Source organism: Struthio camelus, chromosome 1 (genome assembly GCF_040807025.1).
Source record: "Struthio camelus isolate bStrCam1 chromosome 1, bStrCam1.hap1, whole genome shotgun sequence".
NCBI classification, from domain to species: domain Eukaryota; kingdom Metazoa; phylum Chordata; class Aves; order Struthioniformes; family Struthionidae; genus Struthio; species Struthio camelus.
The window spans coordinates 93710338-93724254 of record NC_090942.1 but is presented as its reverse complement, the minus strand read 5'-3'; the positions used below and the strand labels follow the sequence as shown (position 1 = coordinate 93724254).

Below are 13917 nucleotides of genomic sequence, written 5' to 3'. Positions count from 1 at the left end.
CAGTGACAAAACCCTGCCCTTGCCCCCAGTAGAGCCACTGCAGCTGTTATTTGTGCCTCAGAAGATGAGATGGCCCTCTGGGCTGGAATACATTGCAGTTTGTTCCAGCTGTGTAGAGCTGAGAGCATGAGATGGCCCATCCAGTTTTTGAGGCAAGTGAAGTTTTGTGCTTCAGTCCCTGGGCTAGTTGCGCTCCTGCTCTCCTATTGGGCTTTGTTCTCTTCTTTTCCTAGTTTTACCCTAGCATAATTCCACCATAAAAATCCTTCAAAATTCTGCTAAAACAAAGAAGGCAGAATAGTCTGTGGCCAGCAAATTTAAATCACAAGGCTGGCCAAAGCAAACTTTTCAGGTAGTTCACAAAAGGCAAGAAAAGAGAGTAGTAAATGGTTTCAACCACATCAGAAGCAGGAAGCCTATCAGAGAGCCTGCCAGGCTGAGAGGTGACTGACACGTTAAAGGAGCACCTAAGAAATATAAGGCCATAGCAGAATGGCCTTAAATCTTTGCAAAAGTAATTCTTTGCATCTCTGCTTGCTGTGACACAAGGTGCCTAGGGATGTTCCCCCATCAGAGCAGTTCTTCATAGCAGACAGGTCTAGGGAACTGTTGCAAAGACAAATATCAGTAGATAAGAGTTTAGAACAAATTGGTAAGATAAATAGTAGCAAGTTGCCAAGACCAGATGGCATTAACCCATGAGTTCCAATGGAAATCAAATATGAAACTGATGATGTGCTTTTAGGGGTGTGTAATCTGCAGGTTCCGAGTGCCTCGCTGCCAGGGGGGTGGACGCGAGGAACGACAATCACATTTTTAAAGGTTCCAGAAGGATATGAGGAACCATGGACCACGAAGGGTGACTTCCATGTGGGCAAACGGGTAGAAACAATTAGCAAGGATAGATTTAATACACATTAGAATATAAGAGGATAAAAGACTACGTGACTTTTTAGAGGAAGGTCATGTTTCACAGATCCACTAGAGTTCTCGGAGCAAGTCAAGCAGTGGATAAAGGTATTCTGGTCAACACAGTTCACTGCATTTAAAGAAGCATTTGACAAGGTCACTTACTAAGGGCTATCAGAGAAACTAAGTTGCAATGATGTAAGAGGAGATGTCCTCCTGTGGATTAATGACATTAAAAGATAGTAAATGAAAGGTAGAAATGATAGGTCAGTTTTCACTATGGGGGGTATTAACCAGTTAAAATTCATATACATGAATTTTATGTGCATGATTATACACATAACATATTCTTACATAGTCTGAAAAAGGTGGTGAATAATAAGATGACAAAATTGCTTATCGTACACAATTATTCAGATGGTCAACACCAAGGCCTGACCATGAAGAGTTGCAGAGGGATCTCCTGTGACTTGAGTAGCTGCATGATAGGAAGACATGTAGAGAGTAATGCTCATGTTAAAAAACAACCCTGATTATTCATGTGCAACAATGAATTCTAAATTAGTTATAACTAGTTATTGCCACTCAGGAAGGACACCTAGGTGTCACTGTGGGTACTTTTAGGAAAACATCAGCTCTGAAGTCAAAAAGGCAAAAAGAATGCTAGAAATTGTTGGAAAATGACTAAGGATGAGAACACAGCACATCTTATGGCAATGGACAGCTCCACTGTGTACCCCATACTGCATACATCTGTGATTCTGATTATCCCATGTCAGAACTGATAATGGGACAGGGTGGAGAGAGAGGTGGTGAAGACTGCCCGAGTGGCACAGTGGGGAGCCCTTTTGAAGGGGCTTCTTAAGGTGTGCAAAAGTGATTGCGTACTTCTGAAAATGGGGAGCTTCCCCCAGTGATGTGATGGGGTAGGGTCTCCTCCCTCTGAGGGATGGAGAGATGGCAGAGACTCTCTTTGCCTCGGAGGAGGGATATCCCATGACTGCCAGGCTGGAGTAAAGTGAAGAAGTCTGCTGTGTGAGAGGAAGGAGGCAAGTGGCCCTTATAGACCATCCTGCAGGGGAGAAATTCCTTCCAAGTTGTTTAAAGGGAACTGGCAGGCAGCAACTGTGTCTGACTGATTCCACTTCCAACCTTTGGGTTAAGGTGCTTTACCAGCAGCAAGGTAAGAAGAAGCAGCATTAATTGCTGGGGACCTATCTCTGTGACCCAGAGGTTTTATCCTCCTGCCATGACAGTACCTTGGCAGGTTTGGGATTTCACATATCTGATTTCATGAGACTCCTTTTAATTCCCTTCTGAGCCTTGGCTCTTACAAAAAATAAAAGACACATCCCCCCGCTGCTCTCAAGCACAAGATAGCATCTTGAAATATATAAGACGCAGGGGGTTTCCACTGCAATTCTGAATTTTGTGCTGATGGAGAGCTTGCCTTATTAGGCTAGCATTTATCTGACTGTGTTTAATCAGCCTCCTGGCACTGCTGTCAGACAGAAAGAACTTGGGGGAAAAGATGGGAAAAGCTGTGGTCAGGAAGTGAGAACAGGAGGTCAGCAAAGTGACCTGAGAGTACATGGGAGATAGAAGACCCCTTCATACTTCAGAAAAAGCAGAGATCTGTTTCCAAGTCTGTCTGCTGAATCTGTATGTGACTAATCTCCTGTCTCTGTACCCAGCAGTATGTTTAACCCTGTGTGTATGAGCAGAAATCTGCAGCTCAGCCTTATTTCTGATCCCTTAACAGTATTCATGGCCCTTTTTCACTGAACTCTTTTCTTGTCCCTTGACTGTCTTCTGAGAGATGGCCGCTGCAGGAGCAGCAGATACCTGGTGAGACTATCCTGCACTGTATTTTTAACGGTGTAAAAATACAGCACCTCATAGGCATCTGTGCCTATATATTTGCATCTATGCATTGGTATAGGATCAGGCTTTCCAGTCACTTCCAGACTCCCAGGCTCCTCAAGTAGCCTAAGCAGTTATGCCACAAATCTGATTGCAAAAAGCATGGAGCCTCCATAGCTCCCACTGACTTGATCGACAACTGTAGGTTCTCAACACCGTTCCAGATGAGGCCCAACACAGCTGTAACTGAAGGGGCTTACTTTGTGCACCCACTCTGAGCAGAAGTGTGGTGCCGTTCCTCTTAGGCCATCACGATTCCTCTGACCTTGGTGTGAGCTCAGAGTCTGTGTACAGACATATCTGGCATCAGGAGAGACGTATAGCCATTAGTGAATCTATTTTGGAGAAGAAGAGGGCTGGACAGAATTTGGTGTTCACCTGACAGTCCAGGAGAAAATCTTTTTTTTTACAATCCTAAATAAAAAGTACGGACAAGCAGGGCAGGCTTACCACTCTTTCCTGCCCCAAAGCTTCTCTACTAGTTAAGAGAGGAGGAGCAGGGAAGTTGTGCTGTCATAGCTCCATGTGCTGGTTGGCTGATTGCGGTACCCATGCTTGTATCTTAGGGATTAGGAAAAGACTCACCAACATTTCAAACCTGGGTCAGCAAGCACCCAAAAAGTGGTAGTTATCTTCACTTTTACTGAGATGGGCTGCCCCAGAGGGGCAAGCCTATGATGACAGATGCCTTTACCCACTTCCCATGTCCAGGAACATCCTGCACTCTACGTACCTTTTGTGCTCCTTCACAAATTCAACCAATTCCTCTTCTGTGTAAGGCTTATCGGGGATGTGAACAGGCTCATCCATAAATGGTTCATAGAAATCCACCTCATTCATCTTCAGACCTAGTTTCTTGGCAACCTGTTGCAGTGGCAGAAGGTCACACGTGAGTAAGTCTGATGTGCCTCTTTGCCTACCGAGGGTTTCTCCTGGTGGCAGAGCTGAGGTCGAGGCACTCTCTCTCTCTCTGAGAGAACACGTTATTAGAGGTGGCCGTGAAGAACAGGAATGAGTCTTTCCTTGGTAAAGGAAACAATGATGCTTTCGACACTACTCGTCTCAAGCACTGGGCCAGAGCAAGGCCAGAAACATGGACTTGTGACTCTGAGGGGCTGGTTTCCAAACCCAAACCAGGATTTGCCTCCAAGCTGCAGAAATGGCCTTTTATGTTGCAACAGGACCAAATCTAAATGTGGACACACATACTGCAAGTTGTAGGAATGCTCAAAATGAGAAAGCGGAGCCAGACATTAAATCTGGGACCATCATGAGCTTCTGGAAAACACCATATATATGGTGGAATTGGAAGTTATGGGTAGAGTGAGGTCTTGAGATGTGTCCTTTTGCACCTTACGACTCTTTTGATCCATGTGTGTCTATGACCCCTCTTCAAGCATCCCCCATTTATTCCTCACAGAGTAGTTCTTTGCATGTCTTCATGTTGTATATAGGGAGCCTTAGGCAGGCATATGCCTGTCTCTTCCATCTACAGTTTGAGGATCTCAAACAGCAAAGAAGGAGGTGAGGCACAATGGGGCAAAAGGAACCCGATTCTCATTTCTCTATGGCAGCCTTGCTCCTATGTCATGGTGACATCCCAGTGGACAGTGGAGCGCTTGTACACTTACCCCTTTGTCAAAGGTGGCAAAGAATTTGATGTACGGCTGAAAGTGTTCAGCTGCCTCTTCGAATGCTTTGTAATCTGGAAGGAGAAAAGGAGAATGAAGAAAAGATTTCACAGATAGCTGGCCCTGCTGATCAGCACAGAAGGCACTAGGGAAGAACAAATATATGTTATTACAAAATATGGCAAATGACAGCGTTATGTTTCTTCCACTCTTCCAGGGTTTACAAAGAGGAACCATTTCATACGGAGCAAATAGGACAGACTTTGTGCTGCCGCACAGGTCTCAGGAAAACTATGGATCCCAGCATGCCCCACTTAACTGGGGGCTCAAATCAGCAACCCTGAGGAGCAGGTCCAGGGATTACACCTCCAGCCTACTGGTGAGGGTACTTGCAGTTGCCCCTTGCCCAAAGCAGTACTCCACCCTAGGAAATACACTGAGTCACTATAGCATTACTGATTGTTGGGATTCTGTAAGCATTCACCAAGCATGATGAGGCATGCTCCTGCAGCTGGTGGAGGAAAGGAAAGAGATATGTTTTTACCGTTACTGACATCAGGCTCTCAGCTGGGGTTGGGAAGGATGCTCTCAGCCTGGCAGGAGCTCTTTATTACATGTACTTCCCACCTTTTGTCAAAACACCTGCTCCTGAGCAGTGCTGGGGGAGGCACATCTCTGCCCCAGATGCAGCCAGTTTGGAGCCAGTAGGGAAACTAGAGAGAGATGAAGGGGCTATTGCAGTGTAGTATTTGTGATGCAATGCCTGTTCCGGTAGGTCTATCTTTCTTTTTGCTAAAGGAGTTTGTCTTCACATGGTGTTAAGCCTTGTGGTGTGAAGGGTGGGGCGTGCAGTGCCAGCATCTCCTGTAAGCAAGGGAGAGCAAGGGCCTGGCTGAGGAGACTGCTGGGGGTTATCAGGAAGGGACTTTTGGGGAAGTCTCTCTAGATGGATGAGAGCTATGGACATTTTGCCTGGGATGGCAGTAAGAGTCCCTGAGCCATGTGTCCCTCAGGGCATGGGACCAGCCTCCTCTCAGTGGGGTCCTGGCCAGTTACCTCAGCTGTCCCTGGGCTCAGCAAGCAGAAACAGGTCAGAGCCTCTGCCAGGCGGCTCTAAAACATCTTGCTTACTGCTGTTTTATGTTTCCCAAGATAGTGTTGAACATATATCTCCCTCTTTCCCTTCACCTCCCTCCCTTTTTTTTTTTTTTTTAAACCTTTTGGGCTTGCTGCTCGTGTGAGGGGGGAGCATCACTCCCTTTAGGCGCTCACTCAGCATTACTGTAATCTCACGTGGCTTGGGGTGAGGTAGAGTTACTTTCCTCAGCAGAAGAGCCTGGATTATCACCCCCTCCTCTTGCCAGCAGACACCTTGCAGAAGGGTTATTGTTTTCGGCAGGCGAATGAGTTCATGCGTAGCAGTAGCAGAAACTTCCATGCAATGCCACCTCATCTTCCACTCACTGAAAGCGACTTTGATGTTGCCATGGCACACTGTATACCCCGGTCCCTTAATACTCATGACCAAGAATCAATCCCTGCCTCCCCCAACTCCCTGTTCAAGCCCCTTCAAGCCCCACAAGGAACTTATTCATCTCACGTTCAGAGTCTTCTCCTTTGAAATAGCCAATGAGTTTGATTTCCTCATCGATTTGGTCAAAGGCCTGAAGCTCCAGCTTGCTGTTTATGATCTCCACGGGGTCTTCTAGCAGCTGCCATGAAAAATGCATTTGATAACATAATGATTTGCAGCCCCAATCTATGACTGGCAGGCTACATCACTAGTGACCGAAGTGGGGAGAAAGAGGTCACCCTATTTCTCTGCTGCTGGAAACCCTACTCAATGCTCCCTGCCTTATTGTGAGGAACCTAGAGAAAGAGGTCACCTTCAGAGCTTCAGAGGGAGCTGGTTGTAAGCACGCTGCACAGGTTGAAGTATGGACAGGGAAGCGGAGAGAGGTCTGGGTAGCCCAAATGGCTGCTGAGACACCTACTCTGGTGGGAGATAAGGCTTTGGAGAGGCTGGTAAAATGGGGAGAACAGTTGAAAGGGGCTGGCATGGGGACTATGTGAGCCTCTGTGGGTGACGGATATATTTGTTTTCAAGTGTACTTTGCTGGAAGAGGTCATTACAAAGAGATTGCTTCTGGAGAACAGTGTTAAAAATGGCATGCTAGAGGGTGGACAAACAATGTTGTGGAGCAGTGGAAAGTACAGATGTGTGTGTTCCTGGCTGATCATCCTATGTAGAATGGGTTAAACCCATACTTTGGACTGGGATACGTCACAGTTTTGATGAGGCAATTGGTTCCAAACCCACCTGCAGCTTTAGTGCAAACTTTGTTTTTGTTTTCTTAACTAGCTGCTGCTAGTGAAAAGATTTAGTCTGACTTTGCCGAGCCGTACTGGTATAAGTCAGGTGTGGTTGTACTAGAAAAAAAAATGCAGGCAGGCCACTGTAAAACCTGTAGAGGACCGCTGGGTTTGTTTTCCTTTGAGATCAGGCTGCCTAGATGCCACAGATGTTTGTTTTTATTTCCCTGCTTTACTGAATATTTTCCCTCTTGAGTGGAAAATATACAAACAGAAATCCTCACTTTCTTCCTTTTATCACTTAACATGATTTATAGGCAGCACACCACAAAGTGCAGCAAACCAAGCATCACAAAATGACTTGTGCTGCACCCCTTGCAAGTGAGGGTCAGGCATTTGGCTGTGCCTCTGCTGCTTTCTGCAGGGCTGGGCATGGGAAACGCCAAACCAGTGCGTGTGTGCTTGTTCCGGTAGTGCCCTCTGGTGCCTGAGCCCTGGGAATCCGGGATACTGTGACAGCCCTGGATCAAGGTAAAGCCTTGCCTGCGGCCTTGCTGGGTGGGGGAAAGACCTCAGCTTCTTTCTCTGAAGTTCTTCGTATGTGTTTCAGCTGGTGGCTACAACACCTAATGCGTGTAGCCACTAATGCAGTGCTATATGAGAGATGGGATCCTATAGAGATGTTTCTCCTCCCCACTACTGGAGTGGCACCAGAGGAGGCACCTGGGAGAACGGTCCTTTCTGGGGCACCAGAGGGACCGGTGCAGGGCTGAGAGACCCCTCACAAACAGGACTCACGTGCTCTGGGCCTTGTTCTCAATGGCTGGTATGAAATCACAGCCTGCGCCATTGTCCTCACCACAGGCGCTTCACCTTGGGTAATGCAGGTGACCATCTAGGCTGAGGGCCTGCCAAACTGCCAAGCAAACTCTGTATCTCTGCTGCTCCCCTTCCCAAAGAGAGATCTCTCTTAACTGCATTATGGCAATAGATGTTCCTAAAGGAGGCCTCATTTCAAAGTAAAGTCAAACTGCAGGCCACAGCATTCCCTCAGCAGAGAAAGAGAGTGCCTGTGGTTACAGCGAGCTGCCTCGAATTTTTGTATTTTACTGTTTCTGATGGAGAGTTAAGGGCTGTTGCAATATTTCTGTGTGCCTCAGCTTCTCCATCTACCACACATAAATAATAAATTATTGCTAAGCTTTGAGGGGCCATTTTGAGCTCTTAAGGCTTTTCAATCTGATACAGAACAGGCTAAAATGTTTTCACTGCAAAGCAAAGACCTTGTTTCTGGCCTGTTACCCCTCCAAGGAATGGAATATTGAAGGAGAGAAGTGCAAAAAGTTGATGAGGAAGGCAGCATTTCTTTTGCGTTTCGGCACAAGGATGAGTATGTAGTTGTGCCCATGGACAAAACGACCTGAGAGGGTTAAGTCTAGGGCCATGTTCTCCCCTAACTTATGGTGCTGCAGTTCAGTAAGTTCACTGAAGTGGCAGTAGTACACTACATTGTTTGTGTGAGGGTGTCTAGAAATGGGCAAATAGTTCACAGCACATAACGCTTTTTTTTTTCTTCTCCTCCCTCCAATGACTTGAGCGCTTTTTTTAGTTGCTTTTTGGGAATGCTACTTCTTGGAAGCTTTTGGAATACAATTTTATATATATATACATTTTAAACTGGGTGAATGATTTTGCAAATGGCAATGTGCTTGCATACCAGCTTGTTAACTGAGTTGGGTGAGTAGCCACTAGTTACAGGGGAATGTTGCTTGCTCCCCAGTAAAGCAACTGAACATCTCATAAGCAGGAAAGATCAAAATGTCCTGAAGATGTAAGTGGTTGGCGGCATATAAAGGTATTGGCCTTCCTGAGAACTCGTGTTCAGACAAGTGGTGAGGTTGGCAAACAACGTCATTTGTATGCCAGTGTGCAGCAAACAGATATGGTGCTGCAAATAAAGATAACCTATGTTTTCTAGTAAAGTGAGTATTTGCAAGGTCTTCTCTGGGAGGTTTTATCTAGCTCTGGGCTTATTTGTGCTTACATCCAAGAGGAATTCCACTAAGACATCCGTGGCCAGTTCTCCATCAAATTCAATCAATCGTTCCTCTTTAAAGACATAGAGACTTCCTTCTTCAACCAAGCCTGAAAGAAGGAGACAGGAAATATAATGTGGTCAACACATCACTAAAAGCATTGCTCTTTTTACCATGCAGCATCTTGCTCATTATTCTATGAATGTGTCCTGGGAAAATGCAATTTCCAGTTCACTGAGCCTGTCCAGTTAGAAACAATCTGAACAATCTCCTGACCAATGTTTCAGGGCACGATGCACAGACCTCAACCAGAACTTGTATTAGTTTCTTCTCAAACATTGGGAACTTCTCATTTGTGTTACACGTAGGTCTCAGTTGGAAGAATGTACCAGGAACTTTTTTAGTTTGGCTATCCATATTGCAGTAAATAATACTGGGCTCTAACAGACAGCCTAAAATTGAACTGTCATTTTAGGAAAAATGGAATCTGATGCAGGTCTGGATTTCAGAGTTGCACTCTGCCTAGAGAAGTCTGAACTATGTGGACATAAAGAGGGACCAGAAAGCCAAAGTGAGCTTTAAACTCTCTGAGGCTTAGCTACCCTTAGAAAAAGGATTAGAAACCTATAATTGGGATGCCACAGATGGCAGGTTGGCAGATCTGAATGACATACCACTGGCCTGAAGACTGAATGCCACAGCCTCTTGGTAGAGGATCCAATATCAGCAGTATCGAGCTCCAGCAATGCATGATGGCATGGTACGACTGGTCAATATGGGTGGTGGTTTGTTGCCGTTTTGGAGAGGCAGAAAATCTCAGCTCTGGTTAAGTGTCCACCAACACGCTTGGCCTCTCATTTAAGAAAGAAAATTAGTCTGCTGTACAATGCTTAAAGCGACTGACCCTAAGCCTAGTGGTATATACATGTACCATTACTTTTATGTGCTGTAGTATTTTTATATTCTACGTGTGCTAAATTACGAAGAAATCGCCAGCCACGGTAATGCAGCTATTTTTGGGAGTGTCATCAACCTTTCATCTTTATAGAAAGTTGCCTCTTCTATTCTGGGGAGCAAACCACAAAACTGCATTTCTCTCCTGTCTCTAGCTGAGCTGTGGGGCAAAGGCAGCCCCTCCTGGCAGGAGTCCCTGCACAGATGGACTTGAGAGGGAGAATCAGGAAGCACAGCAGAGGGAAGAAGGGGTTAGCTGGAAAGAGTTGGCACCTGGCTACCAAGCCATTGCAAGGTGGTGGCTCCACCTTCAGTGAGTGGTAATCACCCTGCTAGGAGGTAAGGTGATGTTTGGAGGGCCTGTGTGATGTCTCTGTAGGTTTCAGTTCTGTGTCACTGTCAGACCTGTCTCTGTGCATGAAGAGCGTATTTACTCCATGACAACTCTCTTACAGCTTCTGCTTAGTAAGTTGTGAGCCTCTACCCTGTCATCACTACAGTACGGATCGGCTCTTTTTTGTTCGCTTAGTGCTCTCAGCCGGGTAGCTTTTTGCTGGAAAGGTCCCAGCTCACTCCTGCCTCCCACTTGATCCCCCCCAGGTTGGAGTGGGCAGATGGTCAGTGTGCGATTGCCACCACCGCCCTCTGCCCTGGGTATAAGGATTTGACTATCCTCTCTGGGGCTGGCAGTTTGGCATCACTCTGGTACTCTCTCCAAGCTATTCCAGAGAATATTAAATGTGGCACTCACCTAGCTTTTTGGCAAGCTTGGCGTCCTTCTTAGAGTCCACCATCCCGAAGCCGATGCTTCGAGGTTCCAGGACCTGAGCCGCCAGCTGTAGGGGAGCCCAGAGAACCAAGAGTTAGTGGTACAGATGCTACAGGGTTGTTAAAGGGCATCATGCCCTGCCAGGATGGCACGACAGAAACAAGTGACCCATATTCTGCTTGTAGGCAGCACTGATGGGTGGGCCACATCACATGCTGCCTTCTTACAGAGATGTGCTGCCCGCAGGTCACAAGGACTGGATTTCTTCCCACTGTGTTGCAGTACGAGGTTACCTGGAGTACCTTGGTGATATCAAGGAGTGGGCACTGCTGGCTGAAAGGTCTGCATTCCCTGGCACAAAACAAAGAGCTCTCTTCTCCTTCATACCCCGGTGGCTCTGGCCCTGTTTGGAGGGGAATGCAACGTTTGGACATGGTGGACGTTTTAACTCTGGAAGTATTCAATATCAAACAACAGTGCTGGAAAGTGGAGGTGAAGGCACTGCAGCTTCAGTTGCAAACTATCAACTGATGGTTTGTTTCTGGAAAAAAACATGCCTCCAGCAAAACTAAAGGGAGGGCTGCAGAGGGACCCTTGGCCTTGCAAAAGCAGGGTAGTGTGTGTGCTGCCAGATACCCTTCCCCATATCACGTCTCCTTTAGGTCCTGGATTTTTCTAGAGTCCTTTCTTTATTGCTTTTCTTGCTGTGTCTCTGAAAGGAAACCTGAACTCAGTAGCGTTCAAATGTCCTGGTTTGTGTTGACCTGAGACCCTGGGGGAGGAGGGAAAGTGGGAGCTGTTTTCTCCAGAACCAACTAGGCAGTGATGTCTCCGCAGTGATTGGTGGAGAGGAGTTGGGGAGTAACAGCACAGTGATAAGACAGCCGAGTTAATACCCAAAGCAGTCCCTTTTCTTATGAAATGCTTTAAGTAATGTTTCCTGTCCAGGCTTCAGTCGCCTGCCAGTTACTGGTCCCCTCTTTTGCCAGGTTTCCAAAGGAAACGAGACTGATGCAGTCACACTCCTGGCTGTCTCCTTATAACTTCTGAAACTGCTGCCCAATTTCCACCATTTTTTGACAAAGGGGCCTCTTGAAGCTATCACGTTCCTGCTTGTTTTGTGAAAATAGATATCCGAGGAAAGGAGAGACTGTCTCCTTGTTACTGTTCTGTAAGTGCCCTGCTGTGGGAACGGCACCTTCTAAGGCCCTCGAAATTCCACATGGACCCCTCAGAAATGCCGTGGCCCCAGGAAACCACCTCTGTCGCTCACCAAACGAATCGTTTAGCTCTGACACAAGAATGCTTGAGACCCTCAAGGGTCGTAATGATGTACAGAGACCACAGAGCAGCTGTGAGATCCCCTTCCTTTTCCATCCCCCTCCACCCCAGGAATGCCTCTGATGTCGAGGGCCTCCTGGCTGTCCTCCCTGGAGCCCCTGCTGTGGGATATGCCTGTGGGGGATGGATCGGGGGTGGAAACCAGCATGTAGGGGGCAGAAGGAGGTAGCAGAGGAATACTGTGAGACCGGGAAGAGGGGCTGCGGGCCTCCGGGACAGTAATGTCCCTATTAGGACGTAGCTGCCTTCTCTCATGCCCTCACTGGCACTCCAGGAGACTTGAGGGAGGCAGAAGAAAAGCTGCAGACAGCTTATGGCCTAATTTATGAAGAGTGCCCTCCACTGGGTGCATTTCTGCACCTTCCCTCCCCACCTCCCCCCCGCCACCCAAGCTGGTTTGAATGTCGCCCAAGAGCTCGGTGCCGCTGCGCCTGGGTACAGGCAGCCTCTTAGCTTCCCTGCTATAATTAGCCTCTGCCTGCACCCAGCAGTTGCAGGAGTGAGTGGCAATTGAAGGTGGCGAGGACTGCTAGCCCTGGGGCTGCACCTCCTCCCCGGCCATGCTCTGGCAGCATAGCAGGGCCAACCAGCTCCCTACGCTGCCAACACTCAGCTCTCTGCTAAAATCCTCGGGGAAGGTTACAGGCACCCTGGTGAAAAGGGCTAAGGGACTTTGCTTGGGCTGAGGGTAGTAATCTCAGTTTTGAAAACATGATTGTCTTCTCCCTTCCATCAAATACACGTTTCCAGGCCTGTACCTAAGCCCTCCTAAAAGACATGTTCTCAACCAACCATCATACCGTTGCGATCCCTTTTTCTGGAGCTTGTCCCCTAGCGTGTATCCAGACCTGCTCCAGTTTCCTTCACACCATCAAGGAAGCAAAACACACAGCTACTGTGATCTTAATTCCTCTGCAGCTGCTTGGCCGGTTGTCTTTAGGAGACACTGCCGATGTGTGAAGGAAACGCACTGTGCTTCTCTCTCTATGGCGGTTTTACCTTCTGTTCTTTTCTTGCCCTTTGAAACAAAGGTGAGGCTGAACACTTAGGGCTCTTACTTACTTACAGTGAATACTGCCAGAATGGAGTGTCAGTCCTTATTTCCATATCTTGTTACATCAGAGCATTCGTCTGACTAGTCTGGTGTCTCATCTCCTGGCTCAGGCCAATGCGATCCATGTTAGAGCACCTGAGGGTAGCTGATACCTGATAATGCAGTGAAAGATGCAGACCTCTTGTGAGCTTTCTAGATTATCTGCAAAGCAGGTGGTAGTGGAAGTTGTTTCCTGTTCCACATTATGGGGATCTGTCTGTGCCTTTACTGGGCCATGGGAGGAGCCTGTGGGATTATCAGCTCTAGAGGACGTTATCAGATAATCCTCACACCAAGGCAGTTGTGCAGACCAACAGCAGGTTTCTTGGAGTCAACGCTTGAGGCTCTGGCTGCACTGTGACTAGAGGTACAATACCGAAAGACCAAAGGAAGAAGGCTATTTAGTCTGTCTGTCACATAAATATACTTGTTCTAGCTACAAGTTTACTGGCTACTTACTTGTAGCTGCGTAGCCATGTGCCAGACAAAATCAAGGCAGTATAAGCCTAATCTTCCCTGACTCCTGCAAAGAGAAGATGGGCTAGAATTTCTTGGGGGTGTTTCAAGGATCTCAGAAATGTGCCTTCATCATTTGAGGCTGGAGCACCTACTCCAGACATGTGACTGGGTGTGAGCAGGGGATGAAGGATGTTTGCAAGAGGCTTTGCAGAGGAGGCTTTGATCAGGAGTTGGTGTATGTGAGCATGCAGGGCATGCAAGGCAGCTCTTCAGCAGCTGTGAGCATGGGCAGTTTGACTGGGGGAAAAAAATGCATATAGAAAATGTGGGTGATGGGATTAAAGACTCTTTGAGATTCTGGGAGTGTGCATTTCATTAGGGCTTGTGAGGCAAAAAAAGGTCACAGTAAGCCTGGAGGTGTGCTTCTCTGTGTGGCAGGGTTTGTGTGTATATGCCAGTGGGTAAGAGTGTTTGGAGATCTTCCTCTGA

General features: G+C 47.2%; 1 protein-coding gene across 1 annotated transcript in view; it reads right to left on the bottom strand.

Moving 5' to 3' along the window:
- CASQ2 (calsequestrin 2) overlaps positions 1-13917 on the bottom strand; it is a 38972-nt gene that overhangs the window by 12946 nt on the left and 12109 nt on the right. The window contains exons 2-6 of the mRNA XM_009675232.2: positions 10518-10602; positions 8821-8921; positions 6064-6175; positions 4464-4537; positions 3566-3696 (exon numbers count right to left, since the gene is read on the bottom strand). Coding sequence (XP_009673527.1) covers positions 3566-3696; positions 4464-4537; positions 6064-6175; positions 8821-8921; positions 10518-10602 — 503 coding nt within the window. The remainder of the gene's footprint in view (positions 1-3565; positions 3697-4463; positions 4538-6063; positions 6176-8820; positions 8922-10517; positions 10603-13917) is intronic.